At 51.1% G+C, this 22,261-nt stretch overlaps 1 protein-coding gene across 1 annotated transcript; it reads left to right on the top strand.

Moving 5' to 3' along the window:
* Window positions 1-625: 625 nt before the first annotated feature.
* Window positions 626-21,120, top strand: YWHAG (tyrosine 3-monooxygenase/tryptophan 5-monooxygenase activation protein gamma). The gene is made up of 2 exons (XM_049802375.1): window positions 626-884; window positions 19,910-21,120. The coding sequence occupies exons 1-2, from the start codon at window positions 798-800 to the stop codon at window positions 20,564-20,566; spliced, it is 744 nt and encodes a 247-aa protein (XP_049658332.1). The 5' UTR covers window positions 626-797; the 3' UTR covers window positions 20,567-21,120.
* Window positions 21,121-22,261: the final 1,141 nt, after the last annotated feature.

Here is a 22,261-nt window from a genome sequence, read left to right as displayed (position 1 = left end):
TGGGGCTGCAATCCTCGGTGGGGGCGGCCGGAAAGACCCCCTGCCGTCCCATGGCGTGTGGAAAGGGGACAGGGGAGGAAAAAGGAGGGGGTCAGTTGTTTATCCCAAGTTGTGTCACCGCAGCCTGGCCCAGCACCGTGTGACAGGGACTCCGGGCAGCCCCGTGCTGTGTGTAGGCCCGGGGTCGTGAGGGGCTCCACGGGGGTCGACTCAGCGGCCTTGGGTCCCACAGGGGTGCATGTGGCCGAGCGAGGCCTACCCCGGGTGGGCAGCCCCGTCTCCCCGTGTGTGTCGTGTCCGTGTCCCCCCCCCCACCCCCGCCGCCGGCCGCTCCCGGTGAATCAGCACGGGCAGCCGGCGGGACCCCGCGGGCGGGGCGGGGCGGGACCCCGTCGGGGCAGAGCGAGGCGGTGAGACCGGGGGAGGGGCTGAGGGGGGGGGCGGTATGGCGCTGGCGCGCGGGGCACGACGGGAGATGGAGTCCTCGGGGGGGTGCGGCGGGAACCGCCGCACCCCCCCGAGGACTCCATCTCCCGTCGTGCCCCGCGCAGAGGTGGCGGGCGGTGGGGCGGGGAGGGGCGGGGCGGGGCGGGCGCAGGGGGGTTGTGGTGGCCCGCGGCGCGCGCACAGCACCGGGTGCAGCCGCCGCCGTCGCCTCAGCCGCAGCAGCGCCAGGAGCCGCCGCCCGCTCGCCCTCCTCCCGTCGCCGCCCTTCCTCTTCCTCCTCCTCCTCCTCCTCCTCCTCTTCCTCCTCCCGGAGCCCGCAGCCTCCTTGCCCTTCCCCCGGCCCCGCGAAGATGGTGGACCGCGAGCAGCTGGTGCAGAAGGCCCGGCTGGCCGAGCAAGCCGAGCGATACGACGACATGGCGGCCGCCATGAAGAACGTGAGTCCCGTTCCGTGTCCGTCGTCCTTCCCCCCCCCCCCCCCCCCCCCCAACCCCCCCCTTCCTCCCCCCGCGACCCCGTCGGGCCCGGGGGTGCGGGTCCGCGCTCCCCTCGCCTTTCCCGTGCTGCCCCCCTCGGTGGGTGGTGGGCTCCGGCTGGGCGGCGGGGGGGGCCGCGCCGTGGGGGTGTGTGGGCCCCGGCCCCTCGCCCTTACCTCCCCCCCATCGCCGTCCCTCCGTGCGGCTCCGGTCCTTGTGCTGCCCCCGACACCCCCCCACCCCCCCGCTGGGTCCCGCTCCCTTTGCATTTCCCCGCCCAGGGACACCCTGCTCTCTCCCGACCCCCATCCCCTGCCCTGGGCGCCCCCCCACGCATCCTCTCCCCTGTTCTGGGGCCCCCACCCGGCCCCACGCATTTCTCTCCCCTGCCCTAGAGCCCCCCCCACGCATCCCTTCCCCTGCCCTAGAGCCCTGACACATTGCCTTCCCTGCCCTGCTGCCCACCCCCCAGGAATCCTCTCCCCCGTCTTGCTGCCCCCCACTCTGCCCCACACACCCTTTCCCCTGCCCTAGAGCCCCCACCCTGTCCCCACACATCGCCTCCCTGCCCCATCCCTTCTCTCCCCCCACACTAGGCCCCCTCTGCCTGCCCCACACATCTTCTGCTGTGCCCCCATCCCCACTGCCCCTCCCCACCCTGCCCCAGCGTGGGGGGGCGGCAGAGGAGCCACCCCTGGGGTGCGGTGCTCCCCGGGGGGATCATGCCGGCTCGGGGGGGCTGCCAAGCCCTGTGGGGCGAGGCTGCGGGGAACCCTGGGGAGGGGGGATGTTTGCGTGCACACTTCTCCCTGCTGCTGAAATACCCCCCCCCCCCATCGCTCCTGTGCATCCCTTCCCGCGCGCGGTCGGTGAGGCTGGTGTGTGCCCGTGACCCCAGCGATCAGGAGCCCTTTCGCTGCCAAAGCTCTTATTTTTACTGCACTTGGTTGGAGATTTATGAATTGAGTCATGTTGTATTCATTTCACGCTCTTAAAATAAAGACTCTGCATATAGCAGGCTGATCTGATTTGTGACACTGAACGCTCCCCTTCAATACTGACATTTTGACAATATAAGAAGGGAAAAAAAAACATATCTCTGATCTGATCTTGCAAACAAAGCAATCGTGGGAGGCAGGATCAAGTCATTCCAGAAGATTCTGCATTTGTCATATTGCAGAGAGGCTAGACTGGGTGGAGGGAGGGAGGGGGTGCTTTAAAGGGGAAAACTGTTCTTTATGTTTGTCTTCTTAGTCAGGTCTGAACCTTTGCGAGGAGCTGGGGTGTCCTCCCTGGCTGATGAAAAGTGAATGCTGATCTAGGAATGTCGCAGTCTGCCGTGGGTGCAGCTCTGTTTGCCCATATTGCACCATTTTGTCAATAACCTTGCATTTATCAAACAGACAAAACTGTCACAGCCCGAGAATGGGAAGGGAGGAGATATCTTATCAAGAAATGAAATACAGATAATCAGAACAAGATATTATCATATTAAACCAACTGGGCTATTCCTCTGCTGCGCTATGGCTTTTATACCATTTTCTGATAACGGCATCTATTCATTTTAAAGCAAAGCCTGCTGTGTGAGCAGATCCTACAGCTCATTTCCTACGGATAATACAGCCGCTATGACAAAGCCGACAGGGATATGCCTGGGACGCACAGCCGTGTTGCAGTATTCCCGCCGGGCGAATTTCCCTAGCCTGCTTACCCGGGCTCAGTGTTTAAACCAGAGGTGTTGTTGCAGATTATATATATGGTTTTTCCTTTTAGACCTTACTGGTCCTGGTGAAACAGTAACCCGGGCTAATGCCGCTTATCAGTTGCCGTGTAGTTTGGCCATAAGAAAATGATTCACAGCAGGAGTGCTGACGCCTCCCGCGACAGCAGACAAAAGGCAGAGCTTTGTTCTTCATTTCTGCGCGATGCTGCCCAAACTCCGGCACGCTGGGTCCGGCGGTGATGGGCATGTCACACTCAGTTATCCCTGTCACCGTCCTGTGTGCTGCCCATCCCCCAGCTCCGGTTGTGCAGGAGGCTGATGACCTAGCACTCATTTCCGTAGCAACGCCTAGTGATGTCATATGCCATGGTCCAAGCTGCAATGCACCCAGGTGGTAGCAGAGAGCATGCGGGCTGCGTCTAGCTAAGGTGATGCAGAAGCATTCCCGTGGTTGTCGCCGTTTTGTCTCCTGCCCTCCAAACCTAGCCATCCGCTCGCTTCCTTAACGCTGTGCTGAGAAATGCTGGACGGCTTTCCTTTAAAGTCTGGCGTGGTAATGATGTGAATAAAAGAGGTTCATTTTCCTGCAGCTTGAGCTCACCATTGCATTTTGGTGGCCACCTCATGGGTGGTGACACGGCAGCCGGGCGCGTTGTTCAGCAAGCCTCAGCCCTGCCTGCTTGGGAGCCTGTGCTGAATGGCTGGTGTAGTGGTTTAAAATGGAAATGGTGTGCTGGGGCTCTTACTGTCTACTGATTCACCCAATGCTGCTTGCCAAAATGATGTACTGGATCACAATAGTTTCTTCTAAATAATTTGTATATAATAAGTTCTAGCTCCTTCCTTGCTGCAAGTGCCAGATGCCGGTGCCCCTAATTGGCACATGCAGTCGCGTTGCTGCTGCAGGAGCAGGACTGCTCCTTCAGCCCCCAGATATGACAGGTTTACTGGGGAGTCTCGGTAGAACGCAGCAGATGGTCCCTTCACCTACCAGAGGGAGCAGAAGGTGGTACTGCATCTGGGAAGGGTGCAGGGCTGGGCCCATCAGTCCAGGGTACGGCTGCATGACCTTGGTCATGTCCCTTGTCACCTCAGCGCTGTTGGGGGGGGCGTACAGTCAGCCCTATAATGTATTGGAGACCAGGAAAGCTCCCCGTGGGTCCCCAGGGTGGTGGCTGTGCCTGCTGGTCGGTGGGCAGGCGTTGGGCTTACCATCCCAACCAGTGCTGTGCTCGCTGGCGTTTTGCTGCCCACAGCACCTGTGGTTGAAGGGAGCTGCCTTTTTGTCTGGTTCAGCTCCACAAAGAGTCTACCATCCGACCCAGCGCCAGGGCTGGGGATCGATATCCATTAGCTGGGGAGCAGCGATGCTGCTGGAGGCTTTTTGGAGGTGGAGACCTGCCAAGCCCCCGGCGGGTGCTGCCTGGGGAGCAGAGCATGTGCCTCCCCATAGACCTTTAGGGTGGGGGGGATGCACAGGTGAGCAAGCAAGATGATTGCAATAACTTCTGCAGGAAATAAGTCGCCTAAAAAGGGTGGGGACGGGATTTTTACATTGTACCTACATATCACGTAGGTATGGGACCATGTGGCAGAGTCCTTGAGCTCACCTGCAGGTCCCCTGTGAGGGGAACACCTGGCTACTTGACTTTGGGGACCCAACCTCTGCAGCGGGGCCATGGCTGTGCTGTATGTGAGGACCGTTAGCTGTGGTGGGTGTGGAGGGGTGAATGTTGGAGGTGCTGAAAAGCAGATGGCTGCTGCCCAAGCTTTAGACACAACTGGCTTTTGGTACAGTAAATGGCCGTTGTGGGTGGAGGAGGAGAGTGAGCGTGGAGAACCGCAGGCCTTCCCTGGCACGGGTTACGTGGGCTTCTGCCATGTTGCTCACCAGCCTGGCAAGATATCATCCTCCGCATCCAGTGACCAGGTTAGTGCAGATAACAGGGCTTCATGCAGATAGCAGGCTCGCCCTTGGAAAGAGGGAGTAACACAAATCCCTTCTATCTGGAGAGTCCCAGGGGAGCGGAGCAGGGATGATTAGCTGCTTTCTGCTTTGCAGCGTAGATGAGACAAAAGGGTGAGGTGGAAAGGCTTCTCCAGGAGGAGTGCTGGGCAGGCCATCTGTGATGGTAGGAGGGGAGCAAGGAGTGCGAGCTGCTGTAGTAGCACTTCCCAGGGGGGCCGGGGAAAGCTTTGGAGAAACCGTTTCCAGTGCCGAGGTGGAGGGGGTATGTTGGCATCTAATGACTGTATCGATGCTCTTGCTGCCGCCCCTTGTGCAGGCATCTTGAATGCTGCTCAGCCTCGTGGTGCCTCCTGGATCACTGCAGCATGAGGCTGCATGGCTGCATGCTTCCCGACCGGCTCTTACACATAGAGGAGCAGTCCTCTTGCCCTTTAGCAGCGAGGGCTTGCTCAGACCTGGGGGGGGTGGGGGTCTGAGACAGCGTGACTCACGAGCCGGGAGCAGGGCTTCCTTCCTGGAGGTCCATGGGGTCAGGGCAGGATGGCTGCTGTCCTGTCATGCTTCCGACCTCTTAACGGTTCATGGCGTGGGTTGTCTCTGCGTAAATTGGCCTCAGGACCTTGTAGCGGTATGCTGAGTTGCACATCGGCACTTAAGCCGCGGACAGGTAGCAACACGCCCTGTACGCGAGTACAGTGGGCACTGCGCACTAACTATATTAACCGGTGAGTCTTCAGCAGCTCAAGCTCTTAGAAATTCCTCTTTAAGCTCCTGATAATTCTTTATCTATGAGCTTTAGGAAAAGCCACTGACTTGTGAGGCCATGCTGGGTTTCTCTCAGTTGGCCAAGTGTAACAGCCAGTTGTGCATTTGATTAGAAATAGCTCTTTTTGAACTAAATGGAGGTGGTATTGAGACTGTGATGGAGAATATAGCTCTTGAGTCCTCTGCAGATGTCTGGGCTACATGGAAACAGTAAAGCACTTGGGCAGGGGCTCTCCAAGAGCCCTTAGATGTTTTTGGCTTAGCCAGTAGATCTTTTGGATGGTGGCTAGCCCTGAAAATGCAAAAAGGCTGGTGGGTGGGAGTTGTCTTGATCCCCTCGCCCTCCCCCGCCTCGTTCTTGCACTGCTTCTTGTGGTTAAAGATGGCTGGCTCACAGGAGACTTTTTGGCAGGGGGAACACCAAATAAGCTTCATAATATGTATGGACAAGCCCTATCTGCCCAAGCTTTGTTCATCAGCTGATCCCAAAGCTGCTCTCTGGAATAGACTCTTTGAGCACTAGTGATGTGAAATTGGGCTTGCTAGAAGCTACAGGAACAGCAATTTAAGGGCAACCACAGAACTTCAGCTCCAAAAGTGTTTTCTGGATTGAGAACTCCTGCACCTCTGGAACGTATGCAGTCTGTTCTTGGCTTGTCTCATCTGAACTCAATGATGTTGTTTGGCATCCTCTTAGCATTTCTCGTGAGTGTGCTGGATGGTGCTTGCAAGAGAAGTGAGGGCTATCCAGATAATTGTGTTGTATCCCTCTGCCTCCTCTGCTTCCTGCTGCTGGGTGATGGCTGGCACTACCCATGGCTGTTCTCTGGGATCTGGATTGTGATCAGGGGAGATGAGGAACGTGCTTCTTCCTCACCTTCTGTTGCTGGTAGAAGAAAGATTTTCCCTAATTTGGGGATCCCAGTCTTATTTTTTTTTCCTCTGTGCCATCTCTTCTTCACTGCGTATTACTGGACCACCTCATTTTAAGCTGTTTTCATTCTTATGTCTGGGCCAACAGCATTAGAGCTGGTCAGGAGTATGGTCACCTTGGCTTTCTGGGTAGGAATAAGAAGTGTCAGTCTCACAGAGCTTAAGATGAGGGAGGTGGAGTAAAAGTGACCTGATGGTCCCCAGTAGCCCATGAGGAGGCCTGGGCTGGACCAGGGTTTTGTTCCCAGGCTGGTGGGTGACCCCAAGCCCCTTCACAATCATAAGTGCAAGGATTTTCAGAGCCTGGTATTTCACTGCACCACTCCACAGTGGGGTGTCACGTGCTTGGAAGAAGCACAGTTAGGACTGAGATGGAGAAAGATGTCAGTGTGCACAGGATGGTGCATAGACAGAGGACTCCAGCTGGACCAGCAAGCTGCTCTTCTGCCTCCCGCTGAAATGCTGGGATGGGATGCTTCCTGACATTCAGGGTGGGTTTAAGCTGTGCTGATGAAAAGACTGCAAGGACAAAATGCACAGGGGCCTCTGGTATCACTGTACTGGTGAACAGCCGCTTAACCTTGGATACAGTCTTCTGCCTCAAATCTCTAAAGAATTTGTGCTCCCTTGGTTTCAGTAAACGCTCTGGGACAACATGGGTGAGCACATGCCAGCCGGCCTGTCTGGGTGTTGTGGAACTGCAGATTGAGTAGGGTGAGGCATTGAGCGTGCAGATCCTCATACCACGAGGCATCAGAAAAGATGAGATGTGCTTGTCGCATTTGCCATTTTGATTGATGCATACCTGTAGCTAGAAATTGATTTACTGGCTGTGACTCTTGAGGATACAAGAAGAAACATGTCTCAGGGTGCAGCTGATGGAGCAGCAGCTGGGAGAGTGGTAGTCATGACTTTACATCTGGAGAAACCTCCATGGATGGTGACGCATCTGGCAAGATCTAATGCATGAACTCTACAACTGAACTCTTCAGCTTCTATTTTGAGCAGCTTCCTGCCAAGTAAACCATGTCCGAACGAATGCACAGAAAGTTGCGTGCAAGGGTACCTATTTAGGAAAAATCAACAATCCAAGCTTTTGTGTGTCCAACTGCCAATGCTTGAGTAACCAGCTGCTTCTTGGGAGGTGGCTTTGAGCTCAGACATGTCCTTGGATGCGGAGCACTGCTGGACTTGTTGGTGCTGCTTCTCTCCCTTGGCAGAGGTGAGTAGCGTGTTGGGAGCTCAATACCAGTCTGGCAGGGAAGAGCAAAAAGGACTGTCAGACTAGTTCAGAATAGAGCTAGCTGCTCAGTGTATGCCAGCCAGACACCAGGCTGTTCAGAGGAAGAGGGGGTTGGAAAATGCCTACAGTCTGACCTGAGGGAGCCTTTCCTCAGCAGGGTCGGTGTCTGGGGCATTTAGGACTCTGCAGATCTGAAGCTGCCTTCTGCTTTTCTGCCCAGTTCTACCTCTTGAACTGTGAGACGGTGAAACATGAATGGATACTGGAATAACTGCGGTACAAAGCACAGTGAAACAGGATTTGCCTGGCTTCCCAAGAATTTATCCATTGAAGATCTTGATAGGATACAGGTATCATCTTCTAGTTCACTGTGGCAAAGCTGTGATACAGGGCTTCAGTTGTCTCTGTATAGCTGATGCACCCTCAGTGCTTCCAGGTGTTGTTCTACACTTCAGTGCTCTGCAGCTCAAGATGGCTTTTTCCAAAGCTAATGCTGTTATGAGTATTTTTGTACTAACTCATTTGGAGCCAGCTTAGCCCTTCTTTCCTTTGTTGTCCAGGCCTTTGTTATTTATTTCGGGAAGGCTGAAAGCCTTAACTTCTGTTCTTTACTGGAAAGGTAACTAACCTAACTTGTCCTTGGCTGAAGTCTCCCTCCCTCCTATTAGATTCACGTGACTGCAGACAAATGGTAACCCAATGTCTGGAAAGCAAGAATTTCGTGAAAACAGTAGCAAGTATTTAGTCGATTTGGTTCTGGAAGCAATGGTCACTGCTGGAAAGCGATAGCTTGGAAACCTGTTTTAGCACCTGCTAAAACAAAGGGGAAGTAGCTGTGAATTTGTCACTGTGCTGGTAAGGATATGGTGGGTTTGTCATCGACCTCCAAAACCTTTGGCTTGATTTCAGGATGCTGTTCAGGTAAATAGCCATGGCCAGTTTCACACCGGTGGTAGTTAGATAAAATGCTCTGCCATGGCTGCTGGCTGCCAGGCTCTGCCCATGCTCCTGCCCGTGCAGCTTTTGGTCTTTGCAGATGGGGGAACTGTTCTTCCCCCGTGGAGACAAAATGTCTTTGTGGGAACCCAGCCCACGGCTTGCACAGTGCTGTCTAAATGCACTGTACATTTACACATGGGCAGTGGAGGACCCTGCAAGATGAATGAGGCTGCGAGGGAGCCTGGCTGTGCTCTCCTGGGCAGGATAGAGGCGGTGCGCTGGCATTGCTGAGGTCCTTCCTGGTCTTTGCTTCTGCCTCCTGCCACCTTCCCCCCTCCAAAGCAGAGCAAGCGGGAAGTGGGGGACTTCATAAAGCTGCACTTGGTCTGGAGCATGCAGAAAAGGGGAAGGATACGGACCCGTGACCAGCTGGCTGTGGGGTTTGTGTAATTTGGTGGTGTGTCATATCTCCTTGGCCAGGCACAGCCAGTGCTGTCACAGTCAGCTTTCTCTTGCTCGTTCCCCTGGCTGCTTGATCTAATGAGCAGAGTGCCTCCTCCCATCTTAAAATGAAGGAAAATCATGACAAAAGGACTTCCATTCTGCTCTTTAATTTTTTTTTTTTTTAAGAGGCCTGAGTCCTCTCTCCAGAGTCCAGATGTCAAGATGTTGGATTCCTACCCACAGCTCTGGGTGGGGAGCCTGCCTCAGGGAGGAGCTCGGCAGCGGGATGGCTTTGTCCGGCTTCTTAGAGTGCACAATGATGGTGGGCCTGAGCTGCCACATCTCTCCAGCCCCTTTGGTGGGCCAGAGCCCTGGAAGCTGCTGGGGCTGGTGGAGTGCAGGCCTTGATGTTCACCCAGGAGTCTCACCCCGGTTGCAGTGCTGGTTTGCTTGGTGGGGTCTGGAAGCACTCAGAAATGGTAAATTCTGGAAAATGGAGCTGAAATGATGAGGCAGCAGTCCTCAGGCTGCAGGAAACACTGATGAGACTGTTTCTCAAAAGCAATGCCTTCATGTAGCTGGTGAAACAAAAGCCTTTGTCTGCCTATTTAAGTACAAACTTCCCCTGGTCTCAGGTTTTTCTGTGCTAACCCAGACTTAGTCATATCTCAGGAATGACCCAACACATGCTTGATAAGTTATTAAACAAACCTGCTTTTTGGCTCAAAACTGGTGATATAGTGACCAAGGGCAGTGCATTAGTTAATAGCAGTAGGTGAGTAACTAGAGAACATGTCACTGATGATGGCATGAGATTCCCTTAAAGTGATCCCCGGATTAGGGATTAGAGTACTTAATGTTTTTCTTCTATAAAGGAGATGTTAGAATTGAGTCAGTCTATGGGTGTTTGAAGCAGCTGCACTTGGACGAACGCAAGTCTGCAGGGACTCAAAGTACAAAACACTCCTTAATTGTTTGCAAATTCCCTCTGATCTTACTGGATGAGTTGGCTTGCTTGGGCTGTATCTTTGCTTACGTACCAGGCAAAGCTACTTGGCATGTCAGTATGCTTCTGATTCCTCTCTAAGATGGTTTCAGCAGGGCTCTAGAAAAATACTAGTGAGAAGTCTCAGCTTCAGTGTTAACAAGGCTGCTGACGGACACGTTGTTTGGACAGTTGTGGTGCTTTGCAGCATAAAGTTTATTAATAGTAGTTGGAGAAACTGTTGCCGTGCTGTATGCTAACAGGTATGCTCGAGAACTGCTGTAGGAGATCTGCACTTGTAAAAGACTAATGCTTAGTATTCAGCAGTGAATGAGAACTTGGGGGAAGATTAACAGCCTTTGATTTACACCCAGCTGAGGAAGGCATTGGAGCTTTGCCTGTTTATGCTGTTGGGCTTTGTTACGTGGGATGAATATTTCATTACCTTGAAGTTGGGTTCTTGCATTTGGTGGTGTCAAGATGTCGGTGCCTGAGGGGCTCTGTCACCTGTGATGAACTGAGATCAAATCTGTGGTAGTAGTCCCTTGGGCTTCAAGAGGGCTGGGAGGAGATAGCTGGAGCCAGGCAAGGGTAGTTAAATCCAGTCAGATCTGGAATAATAAAGTGACCCTCCTCATAATTTAAAATGGGCTGCAGAGCTCCAGAAAGCTGCCAGAGCAAAAACTTGATTTTCCATTCTGCAAGTTCATTTAAGAGATTAAATAAAATTGTCTTTGCTAGAGGTGTGTAAGATCAAGCCTGAAATCCCTGAAACAGTGGGAGGGTAAAGTACATGTGGAGGGATAATCACCTTGCTTGCTGATGCAGAAATTAAACCTATGGTGGAGCTGGCATGCTGGAGTCCACCTGGGTGTTCTGGAAACTCTTTTGCTTAATCTGGTAAAACATGTTTCAGACTCTGCAAGGAACTGCAGGTTCTGCAGACCAAAAGACCTAGAGCATAACTCTTGGGGCTTTTTTTTTTTAATATATATATTTCCAGCACCTTGCCTTGATGTGCAACAAGCAGTCTTTCCCAAAGTGTCTGGGGTAATGACATGAAGCAGTTAAAAACTTAAGCGTTAGCTGCAGGGAGTTGTTTGCATGGTTGCAGCTTCTCCCATTTCATCCTGCCGGAGCAGCAGTTTGCCAGCTGCCGAGGCAGCAATGGCTCTGCCATGCAGGAGGAAGCCATGCAAGCAGCCAAGAATTGCCTGGTTCCTCCTGCTCCAGCTAGACCTGGGAGCAGGCTCGCTCTGCAGCCAGTACTTGCTTTCAGCCTTTCCCAGGGTGTCCCACCCATTGTCTCTCCTCTCTTAGTTCAACTGAATAGAGGTCATGGGTACAGCATAACGCTGTCATTTTTTGAGCCCCTGATTAAGGACAAGCCCTGGCACTTGAAGCTCTGGGGAGGATTTGATGATCTGGTGGCAGGGTACTTGTTGTCTGGCAGTGAGGCTGGAGGTGAGCAGGAAAGCACTAATATCTGAGCCAGATTAGTACTCTTAGAAGCTGTGAGGTAAGTCTTTAAGCAGCTAATGCTCCCAGCAGCACTAAACACCCTCCCCACATGAAACTTGGTTCATTTATCTAGTGTGTCCCTGACTATGTGCTGGAGTCCCTGAAGTCTGTCTAGCTTGGTTTTGTTTTGCCATAAATTGGAGGGGGAAACAAAGTCAGTCTTCCCCTATGTTGACCAAGTCTTAAGACTAGAAATGACCAGTGATCATCCCATGGATGGCTGCTTCAGCTAAAAAGCCTATGAGTGGATGGACTTTTCTGAAGAAGAGTAATGCTTGAATGGAAAAAAACCACCAAGTCCTATCAGCAGGGAACAGACTGGATAATCCAAGGCAGAAGAGCTCCCCAGGCTGTTGGTTGATGGAGCAGGGTGGTGATCTTGGGCTGCTGCTGAGGTGCTTGCAGAAATGCAAAAGTGGGCAGATGATGCTTGCCAGCCTGCCATATCTTTGGGAAGGAATAGCTTGGTTTCCCTTCTGTTGCTTTGTAGTTAGCAGGCAAAGGTGCTGGTATCCCATCTGCCAGAGACTGTGTGATGAGCCCTGAGTGACAGTCCTCTTAAATGCTGGGACTGATGTGCTTTGACTTGCTGCTTTCTCCATCTGGTGGCAGGAAGGCACTAGACCAACAGAGATTGATTATTTTTTTCCAAGAGTTTTTAACAGGTATGAGGCAGCTAGTGTCCTATGACCAGTTTTCATCTTGTTTAATAGCCTGTCTTTCAGTAAGGCTAACAAGAATCAGGGTGTTAATAAGGAAGACAAGAACTTGGGCATAATTCCTTAATGGCTCAAAAAGCAGGTAGTAGCTATAGGAGCAGCTCCCTTCTACAAGACTGTGCAATGCTAATTCAGAAATGGTTTGTAGCTCTACATGGATGCACTTGAAGAGCATACACGATGCCCATGCTGGGAAGCTGGGATTGTTCCTTCTAGCTGGTTATTGTGATGTGTCTGGGTTGCTCTCTGTTAACTCAATAGCCATGGCAAATTGCAAGGTCTAATAATGTGCCTGGAAGGCAGGTGGATGTTCCTTTGTGCTTGCCTTATCTCAAAAGCTGCGGAAGAAGCTGGTGAGGCAAATCGATGGCACCCAGGTATTCTGCAGCAGGAAAAACTTGAGCCGTTAGGCCAAGTGCTGGGACTGCAGTGCTGCAGATAAGGGGTGGTACATGAAATGCTGCTACCACGTGCAGAACAGGAACAGCTCAGAGCTCTACTGTTGCCACTGGTTTTCTCATCTTGGCTCCCTTATGACCTTTTACATGCAGGAATGACCCAAGTGGTTGAAACTTGCTTTTTCTCTAGCTGAAATTCATCAGAGCCAGACTGGAATAGATCTGCAGGCTCCAAGGACTGATCAAACCTGTGTGTGGTGTGATGAAATTCACTTTGGCTTAAGTAGTTATTAAGCTACAGAGGCCAATAAAATAATTGAGCTCTTGGTTTTCATGTCTCCCTTACAATTTGAAGTTTTTTGTCTCGGGTGGTTCAAAGTTGCCTTAAATAATAAAGGCTGCAGAGTGGGATGAAAGCCGCTGTTAACTGTAGGAGCATGCAGAAATCCTAATCAGTGTCTAGAGTGCCTAAGTAGCCTCTGAGATCCAGCTATGCTACAAGCAATAAACGATCTTACTTTGCAGACTCTGGTCCTTGGTGCATTCGGAGCAATTTGAAGTGTAATGGCAGAACCATCCCTTGTGCCTTCAGCCGCTGTCCTGTGATGAGAGCTGGCCCTGCCAGTTTAAAAAACAGGAACTAGCATATGATTATTCATACTGAAACAGTCAAAGGGGACAGCAGTGGGGAACTGACTTCTACCCACAGCCTGCTTGTGCTTTTCTGGTCTTGTCCAAGATGAGAGACAGGGCTTGACCTGCAGCCAAAAATCCCCTATGCTGAGAGAAAACACAAGGAGAGAGGACAGCAGAGGGGGTCAGCAAGGAGAGAAGGAGTTATGGTGCGACTTCTGCTTTGGAAGTATGACATGGGGGAAGAGGCTAGAGTACAGGGCGGGGAAAGAACCAAACCAGTGAAATCTGGTAAAAATTTAGATTTAGGTCTAGTTTAACACACGCCTACTTTGTGTCGAAGTAGGACAGTGCTTAAGAAAAGCATCTTTCCAACTGCTGTGATGGTGTCAGAGGACAGCTTGCTCTGGAGTGCACAAGGAGAAGCTGTTCTTGACTAGGCTGTGCAACAGCTAGCCATGACTGTAATCAAGCCACCGGGTAATGGTGACAACTTAATGTGTTTGAGGCCAGCTATTTCTTCAGAAACTAGATGTAGAGTGAGATGGGGACAGAAAAAACAGGCGGTCTCTCTGGCATGTCACTTCCAAAATGACAGCACTTGGGCTGCTGAAGGTGGTCTGGTGCTTGCAGGCAGGTGATGGGGTCCCACCATGAGACAGCAGCTAGAGGTGGGGGGGAGGGTGGCATGATTGCAGCTGGTCATGAACATTTATCAGCTGCTTGAGCCTGAAGTGGTTGTGTGCTGGCTGCTCCCCTTGCTGGTGGCTTCAGACCAAGTAACAATTCCAGTGGTCAGACTTCTGGCCAGAACACTATTTCAAAAGCCCATTTGCCTTTTAAAAAATGAAACAGAAAAGGGAACCTTCAGGCCAGACCTCAGTGTGACTAACAAGCTGCATGTGAAGGAAAACAAGGCAGTTGCTAGGATTTCTGTTGAGAGATAGCATACTTAATTAGATGGTGCAGAAGCCATAGATAGAATAAACACAGGTGCTGAGGAGGAGATGGCTGTTGTGTATCCTGGTGGAAGAGGAGCTCTGGTGATGTTCAAAAGCTGTTCTCAGTGGACAGTTTGAGGTTCTCACGGTTGTCTCTCTCAAGGAAAGCTTGGCTCCTTTTGTAGACGTCTAATGTCTTTAGGGACTCAGGATCTCTTCTAGGCAATCAGAAAAACAAAAGTGTAGAGGCTTATAACATGGATTAAACTGTCAAATGTTGATGGTATTCCCCAGGGAAGAATCTCTGGGTCTGCTCAGCTTGCTCTGCTGTATGCTTTAAGATAAGACATCAAAGCTAGGTAGGAGCCATAAATGGGTGGACACTTAGTTAAAAACTAAGTGAAAATCCATGTGTATAAGAATAAAGAGGTAAAACTAAATCCTGTGGTGGATCTTCATTGCAGCTACTGAAGTGTCCTCAAAAATAATTTCATGATGTACTCAAAAATGATTACTTCAGACCTACTGATGCAAGGTGAGAAGTGGAGGATAAGAGTCCTGGAATAAGCCCCTGTAAGCAAACTAACCTGCCACTGACTGGAGGCAAGCCTCCCCTGTAGGTCTCAAAAAAGCCTGTTAATTAGGATGCTTCTGGAAAGAAGGTGCAGTAGGACCAACCCTTGGCTTTTGGAGAGCATGAACCCTGACATTAGGGGCAGGTAAAGTTTTGCGTGCTCCCTGGCTGCTCCCCATGAGACTGAAACCTTCCCCTGGCTGCAACGTGATACTTAGGCATGCCAGAAGCCTGCCAGGTTTTGGACAGAGTGCCGAGTCAGAGCTCGCAGCTGTAGTAGAGAAATTGGGAGAACCTTCTCTGAAATCATGCCGCCTCTGAAGATCTTTGTTGCAAATCAGAGAGCTTTGATTTGTACAAACCTCTGGACTCTCAAGCAGTAGAAACCCTATACTTCCAGTAGTTTTTGTCCAATGGGAATTACTGGACTATCCCTGTGGCTTTAGGGCACTTAAGTCTTGGTGGTGCAGACGCTGCACCCTCAAAGACTGCAGGAACTGGTGAGACTGGAACTTGGCAGCGTCCTCCAGCTTGGCGATGGAGCGTGCCTCCAAGCCAAAGCCTGTCAGTATAGACTCCTCCCTGCCAAGCCTGGTGGAGACCTGCATTCCCTGGCTAGGTGTCTTCTCTGCTTCTGCCCTTAGGCAGGGCTTCTGCAGAGCAGAAGCCCTTCTGCAGGGCTGCCTGCAGTCTGCGAAGGGTCTGGCTCCTGGCACGTGTGTCACGTGCTGTGACAGGGCATGGGGGAAGCTCTTGCAAGTAAGACCATTGCTGGCAGACTAGCAGGGAAATGAGAGGTGCCACAGCTGAGGTCTCCTGCTGCTCTGCATCAACAAAGAGCCAGTCTTGTGGCTGGGCTTGTTTGGGGGGAAGGAGCAGAAAGGAAGGTGGAAAATGTCCTTTTTTTTTTTTTCTTTCTCCTCTCAAAATAGCTAAAAGACTGGCATCTATCAAGTTTGCAGCTGCATGAGCATGTGGACTAGTTTTTCATGCTTGGCTGTTTGTCACATGCAAGGCTTGACTCCATTTCAGCTGCATGCATCTCCTGCACACCCCCCCCACCTCTCTGATCTACAGGAGCACAAGGGTGAAATGAGGCTTGACAGTTACTGAGATTTGCAGTGCAAGTTCTGCTTTTCTCTGCTCTCAACCAGGGAAGTAAAACTCTAAAATGACTGAGCTTCCCAGAGAGCAGGTAGATTTCCAGCCAGAGGCTGATGGCTTTATGTTCCTGCCAAGCCCTCTTAATGACAAATTGAGATTTTTCTTTGGATATTTGAAGTCTCTAACTCCATTTAACAGTGCTGGGAATGTCATCAGGTGACCTAATGCTTGTAGGATTGGTCTGTATGTGAGGATGCTGCCCTTCCTCAGGGAGGTGAGACTCCTCCAGGGTCTGAGTTAAGAAGGCGGGGGGGTTCTGGTAATACCAATCTGGATGCTGGAAACAAACATTAGCAAAAATTCTCCATAAGGGCTTGTAACGTGACCACTGCAATCTAATCCAGGCCTGATGCAGGATATTGCCTTATTGATGTTACATCAGAGACATTCAATGCAATGCTTTAAATTAAGTATATTGGAGCTTGCTATTTAGCCTCTGGCTTGATTGAACTCATTTTGTGTTGGTATCCTGCAGTGTAAGGAAAAGTCAGCATTTGGTTGGCCAGCACAGGCTTACAGTGAAGGCACAGACCTGCATCCACTTGACAAGTTGCTGCAGCGGTTTCTGGATGGTCTGCTGCTTCACCCGTACAGCACTGTTGGCAAAAGCAGTGCAATGGTGACTGTGCAATCCCACGTTGGAGTGCAGAGTGCAGAAGATGCCAGCGCAGCCTTCGGCAGCATGGTGGGGCAGGCTAGCGGGCAGCAGAATCTTGGCTGTAGTGCTGAGGTTCTGGGCAGACTGAGGCAGGGATGATGGCAGTTCTCAAAGGCAGCTTAACCTGGGATACATCTTTTCCACCTTCCAGTGGCTCTCTGATTAAGGCAGCTAAGCGTACCCGTGCTGTCTGATAGCTAGTGTCCTGGGCATCTTGCATTTTCTTCCTGCTGGGAATCCGAGTGCCAGATGGTTTTCCTTTTTTCCTCTCAGCTCAGTTGCAAACTGAAATACATGTGGGACTGCAGTCTCTTCCCTCTCCTAATGCTGAGGGATGTGGTCCTTGTCACCAGCCGTGTTACACCTTTGCCATTTCTCTGCAGTGCTCTACCTTACTGGGAGCCTGGGTACTGCTAGAAAGCAGTTATGTGGCTAACGAGGCTCCCTTTCTGCTTTGATAAGTTCCCTTTGAGCTCCCTGGAGGAAGCTGCTTTCTGCACAGGTGTACCTTGCATCTGTCAGTGAGTTGGTTGAAAGGATTTTGACAGGCAACTTTCTTCCATAATCCTTAATGGCTTCAAATTTAAGATGTTTATGGCAAAGCTAATCCTACAAAACTCCCTGTAGTTTTAATAAATCTGTCCTCCAGCAAGACTCTTCTGGTGAAAGTAGATTTACCTCATCTCTGCAGTGATAAATATCTGCGGACTGGGCTGTGGGGCAGCTTTAAAGTTGCCTGCTTGGTCTACACTTAAAACTGGTATCTCTGCTCAGAGAGCATCTCGCTAAAAGCAAGACCTCATGTGGTTATCAACCTTCATAACCAGTGCTAGGACAGAAAACTGTTGGAGTCGGCAAGTCTCTTGTAGTACAGCTGTTGATGTTGGACATTCCATTTACAGCTGGAAGGTAAGAGAATAAGTCAGGCTGGGATTTCTGGATGTTTCTAGTCCCAATTCCCTTACTCAGTGCAGATTTCTAGATGTTTCTAGTCCCAATTCCCTTACTTAACACAGGGCAGCCTAGATGGTACAAGACCCTGAGTAACCTGAACAAGTTTCAAACATCTCCAAGGATAGACAATCTATAAGCTCGAGGGCAGGAGGACACCTTCATTCTGCTCCAGTATCTTTCAAAGATGGCTTTAATCTCACAGTATCTTTAATTTATGTTTGTGCAGGTATTGCTCAGAGGGAAGAATGAATGGAGTAATTTCAAAGTTGTTAAGTCCTGTAAAATTACAAACAGCTAGAGACCTCTGAACTTAGAGCACAAGGCAGGCTGGAAGCAGCATATGAATGACTTGCCAGGGGTATTTTAGCACGTTGCAGGCGGGCTGCATGCAGGGCTGAGCCTCTGACCCAGCCCCTCTGTGGGAAGCAGCATATCACACAAAATGCAGGGCCGTGTGGTTAAACAGCCGTCATTAGCCTGGCTGGGAGAGGTGGGAGGTGGGTTAGTCTCCTGGCACCGGGAGCTGCTGTATGGCCTGGGCATCATGCACCCTGCTTACCTTGGGACGTGAAAGCTGGGAGCTGCCTTAGCATGCTGCCCTGTGTACCTTGTCCTGTATCGGTGGCGACTGCTGATAGTCACAGGAGATTCTGCCCTCTTTGACGTGACACCCATTTCCCTGGTCCCTCAGCCATCTTCTGCCCTTGACACAGAAGGCAGTTGTGCCTGGTTAGCACAGTAAGACCCTCTTCTGTATGCAGACGGGCTGTTTGCTGGTTCGCCTGCCAGGCTGTAGAGCATCTTGTGGAGCAGCACAGGTCCGTACAATAGCGGCAAGTGGGAGTGGAGGCTCTTCTTGCTGCCTCTGCCTTGAGGAAGGGAGTAGAGGGCATCCAGATCAGAGACCAGTGTACTCTGCTTGCTTTGTGGGAAACTAAGGCTTAGCTGTAGCTTGGTTTTGGGAGAAGACATTAGCCAGACCATGGCCGAACAGCTACAAGAGCAGCTGCAGGCAGGAGTGGATGTTGCTGGGATGAGCAGGTCAATATAGTATAAGCAAGTGTGAGTCATTCCAGGCCACCCAAATTGAAGTCCTGGGCTGGGCCCTCCTACACCTTCCAGCATGAGCCCTTGGCCTCTTGATCACCACCATAAATGTGGTTATCTAGGCCCAGAACACACCTTGTCCTTATAAAGGCTTGTGAAAATGACTCAGTATTTACAGAAGCCTTTCACATCCAAACCATTACCTAATCCTTCCAGAAGTGACTGCTGAGAGCAGGCTTACAGGTTCCTGCTCTGCTAGCCTGCTTCCCACATGGCCGTACCCAGGGTGTGTATGTGGCAGGGCGGTGTGTCCCCGGGGAAAGGGGACAACAGCCATATCCAGGCTCAAAGTGCCACCTGACAGCTCTGACTGCCCCAGCTGAGGGGCTGCGTGGAGCAGCCTGGCTGCCGCAGCATCCTGGGCTGCTGCACCCGCTCCAGGGACGCAGAGACCCACGTATGGGGCACAACATGGAGTCGGGGGGGGGGTGTACGAGCCCTTCCCGAGCTGCCGGTAAGGCATGGCAGCTGATGCAGCAGTTGGCCGGCTGCCTCGCTGTTGCCAGAGGTGCTGCCTGGGTGGCTTCAGCCAGCGATGGGGTTGTGGGAGCTGGAAAGAGATTTTTGCAGTATCAAGTATGATGCTTCCCAGTAACTGAAACAGCCGAGGTGGAGGTTGGCGGCCCGCGTGCGAGATGGCTCTGTGCTCCGTCGTCTCCTTAATCCCTCTGTTACTGCGGCGCGTCGGGCAGGTAGAAGTGATGCTGTGCATTAACACTTAATCCTCAATGAGGAAAATCCTGTGTGGGAAGAACATACTTTTACCATGTGAGCTTTTAAGTCCTTATCTGTACAGATGCCTTAGGCAGCTGTAATTTTATCATCTAACATATTCTTTAGGCGTCTCAGAAGCATGCCCTATGCTTATGTGAAACAGAAAAGATGAACACCCTGTAGCTATGGTATTGTTAATCCATGCGACTAGCTCGTAACCCTAGACCATGTCCACCCTCTTGCTTTGAGTGTCCCTCTCGCCTGCATCACAAAGCCCAACTCTCATCCCGCAGGTGAAAGGTGTCTCTTTCCTAGAAGATTTTTCTCGATCCAGAAAACCCTGATCTTTGAAGAGATGGAGAATACCTCGAATAAAACCCAACCTGCCCCTTCCGCTTGGGGACTGGACTGTGGCGTGATTTCCCAGCTGGCTCCCTCTGGGATGGGAGCAGATGCTGGATGACAGAACAGGACTTTGGGAGCCAGCTGCCTTCTCCTGCCTCTCAGTAGAGATGCACGGGAACACCCGAATGTGTGATAGGAAAATAAGTGACTGGGGCTTAACCGAAGTGTCTCTCTTCTCTCTCCCTCTCTTGATGCAGGTTACGGAGCTGAACGAGCCTCTGTCCAACGAAGAGAGGAACCTGTTGTCCGTTGCCTACAAAAATGTGGTGGGGGCACGGCGTTCCTCTTGGCGAGTAATTAGCAGCATCGAGCAGAAGACCTCTGCCGATGGGAACGAGAAGAAGATAGAAATGGTCCGGGCCTACCGCGAGAAGATTGAGAAGGAGTTGGAAGCGGTGTGCCAGGATGTGCTGAGCCTGCTGGACAACTACCTGATCAAGAACTGCAGCGAGACGCAGTACGAGAGCAAAGTCTTCTACCTGAAGATGAAAGGGGACTATTACCGCTACCTGGCCGAAGTGGCCACCGGTGAGAAGAGGGCGACTGTGGTGGAGTCTTCGGAGAAAGCCTATAGCGAAGCCCATGAGATCAGCAAGGAGCACATGCAGCCGACCCATCCCATCCGGCTCGGTCTGGCGCTTAACTACTCGGTTTTCTACTACGAGATCCAGAACGCGCCGGAGCAGGCCTGCCACCTGGCCAAGACGGCCTTCGACGACGCCATTGCCGAGCTGGACACCCTCAACGAGGACTCCTACAAGGACTCAACGCTCATCATGCAGCTCCTCCGCGACAACCTAACGCTCTGGACGAGCGATCAGCAAGACGACGACGGTGGAGAAGGCAACAACTAGACCCCCCCGATGGACTGGCAGCCGCACGCTGATGCTAACTACTGCAGTCTTTATTTTTTTCCCACGAGTGGGGGGGGGGTCAGGGGTGGGGGAGGGAAAGGGAGGGGACACCTTCCCCGGGAGGCCCCCCACAACCTGTCTTTGATTGCCTCGTTGACATTTTTGCCAAAACACCACTAGTGGAAGTCAGGCTGGCTGTGCTGGTATGGAATAGCAGCCTCACTGGCATATGGACTGTTCTGTAGATTATTAATACAAGTGGAGCTGTCTTTAATTTAACTTTATCGCTAGAAATAAAAGGGTTTTAAGATGAATTCGCGTGGATGGAATGGCCCTCGTTTTTAAGGAAAGCAACGCAAGAAAAAAAAAAAAAAGAGTTCTGTGGTTCCAGTAAGGCTTTGTGCGTTTGTTTCTTCAGTCCAAGTGCCGTGTGTCCGTACCACGTCGCGGGGTGTCTCTCTGCAGCGCTCTGCCTGGCAGGGCGTAGCTTAAAATCCCCAAATTGAGAAGGAATTAAAAAAAAAAAACAAACAAAACAAAAACAAAAAACCAAACCAAAACCAAACTAAAGAATTCGGGGCTTGCAAAGCCCTGGGATTTAGGCCATCCAATTTTTATTTATTTTTTTTTTAAGATACGTATTAGGGTAGCTTACAGTATTAACACTAAATTGCAGTTTACAGTATTTCTACATTACAGCCATATGACATCAAGCCTTTGATTGTCTGTTTTTTCTTTTGCTAGTTCTTTTGGCTTGCCTTCCTGATCAGTCCTCGCCTGTGGACTGGCTTTAGCTATTCTGTGTCGCCCAAGGCAAGAAGACCGCCCGCCCGAGGAACATCAAAGCTGCTCTAGTTTTTTGGTCAACAGCTTAACAGGTGCTTGGCTAGCGGCTGTTTCAACTATTTTAAGTCCACAGCAAAAGGTTTAAGAACTTAATTAGACAAGGGGGAAGTGTTTAAACTTAAAATGCCACTTAAATAAAAAATAATAAAAAAAATTTAAAAAAAAGAGCATTCAGGTCTGTATGTCATGTACTGTGTTTGGTATTTCAAAAGACCATCCTGATTTAAGGTGCCACAGCTGCTTCCTCAGGGATTGCACTGCCATTTCACTCTGCCTGACTTTCTCCCACTGTACCATGAGGTTTGTCAGCAGATCTCCAGCACCCAGGCTCCCTTGTTTGTCACCAGGGAAGCCGGGTGTGTTTTCCTTTCTCCTGGGGAAGCTTGTGGTGTAATGAGTGAACTTCAGGAGCTTAGAAACTAATTTGGTAGAGAAATCCTCAAGGGAAGAGCTACAATCATAGACATTTCTATCAACCATCGGGAGCCCAGGAACTTAGTTCTCTTCTTAGAAAAATCTTTTCCAAGTCTGTCTGATCCGGCTGGGGGTGGGAAACGGGGCATCTGAGTTGCTTAGCAGGTAATATTTACCCCATTTTAAGTAAATTTATTTTTAATTTTTATTTTTACGTCGTTGTTGGAAGTTCACTGCTGTTCTCTGGCTTACGGAGTGCTGTGCCACGTGGCTTTTCACCTAAAGCTGCGCAGTAAGGAAAAATTGCACTCGTGCATTATTATTATTATTATTTTTAATTTTCTTTGGAAACAGGCTTTCATTGTCCCTTTCGAGAGTCAGTCCGCAAACAGTGCGTCGTGGTGTTGCACACACGGTACAGCCGCCCCTGCTGTC

The sequence above is a fragment of the Accipiter gentilis genome, chromosome 6 (genome assembly GCF_929443795.1).
Source record: "Accipiter gentilis chromosome 6, bAccGen1.1, whole genome shotgun sequence".
NCBI lineage: Eukaryota > Metazoa > Chordata > Aves > Accipitriformes > Accipitridae > Astur > Astur gentilis.
This window is presented reverse-complemented; position numbering and strand designations above follow the sequence as displayed.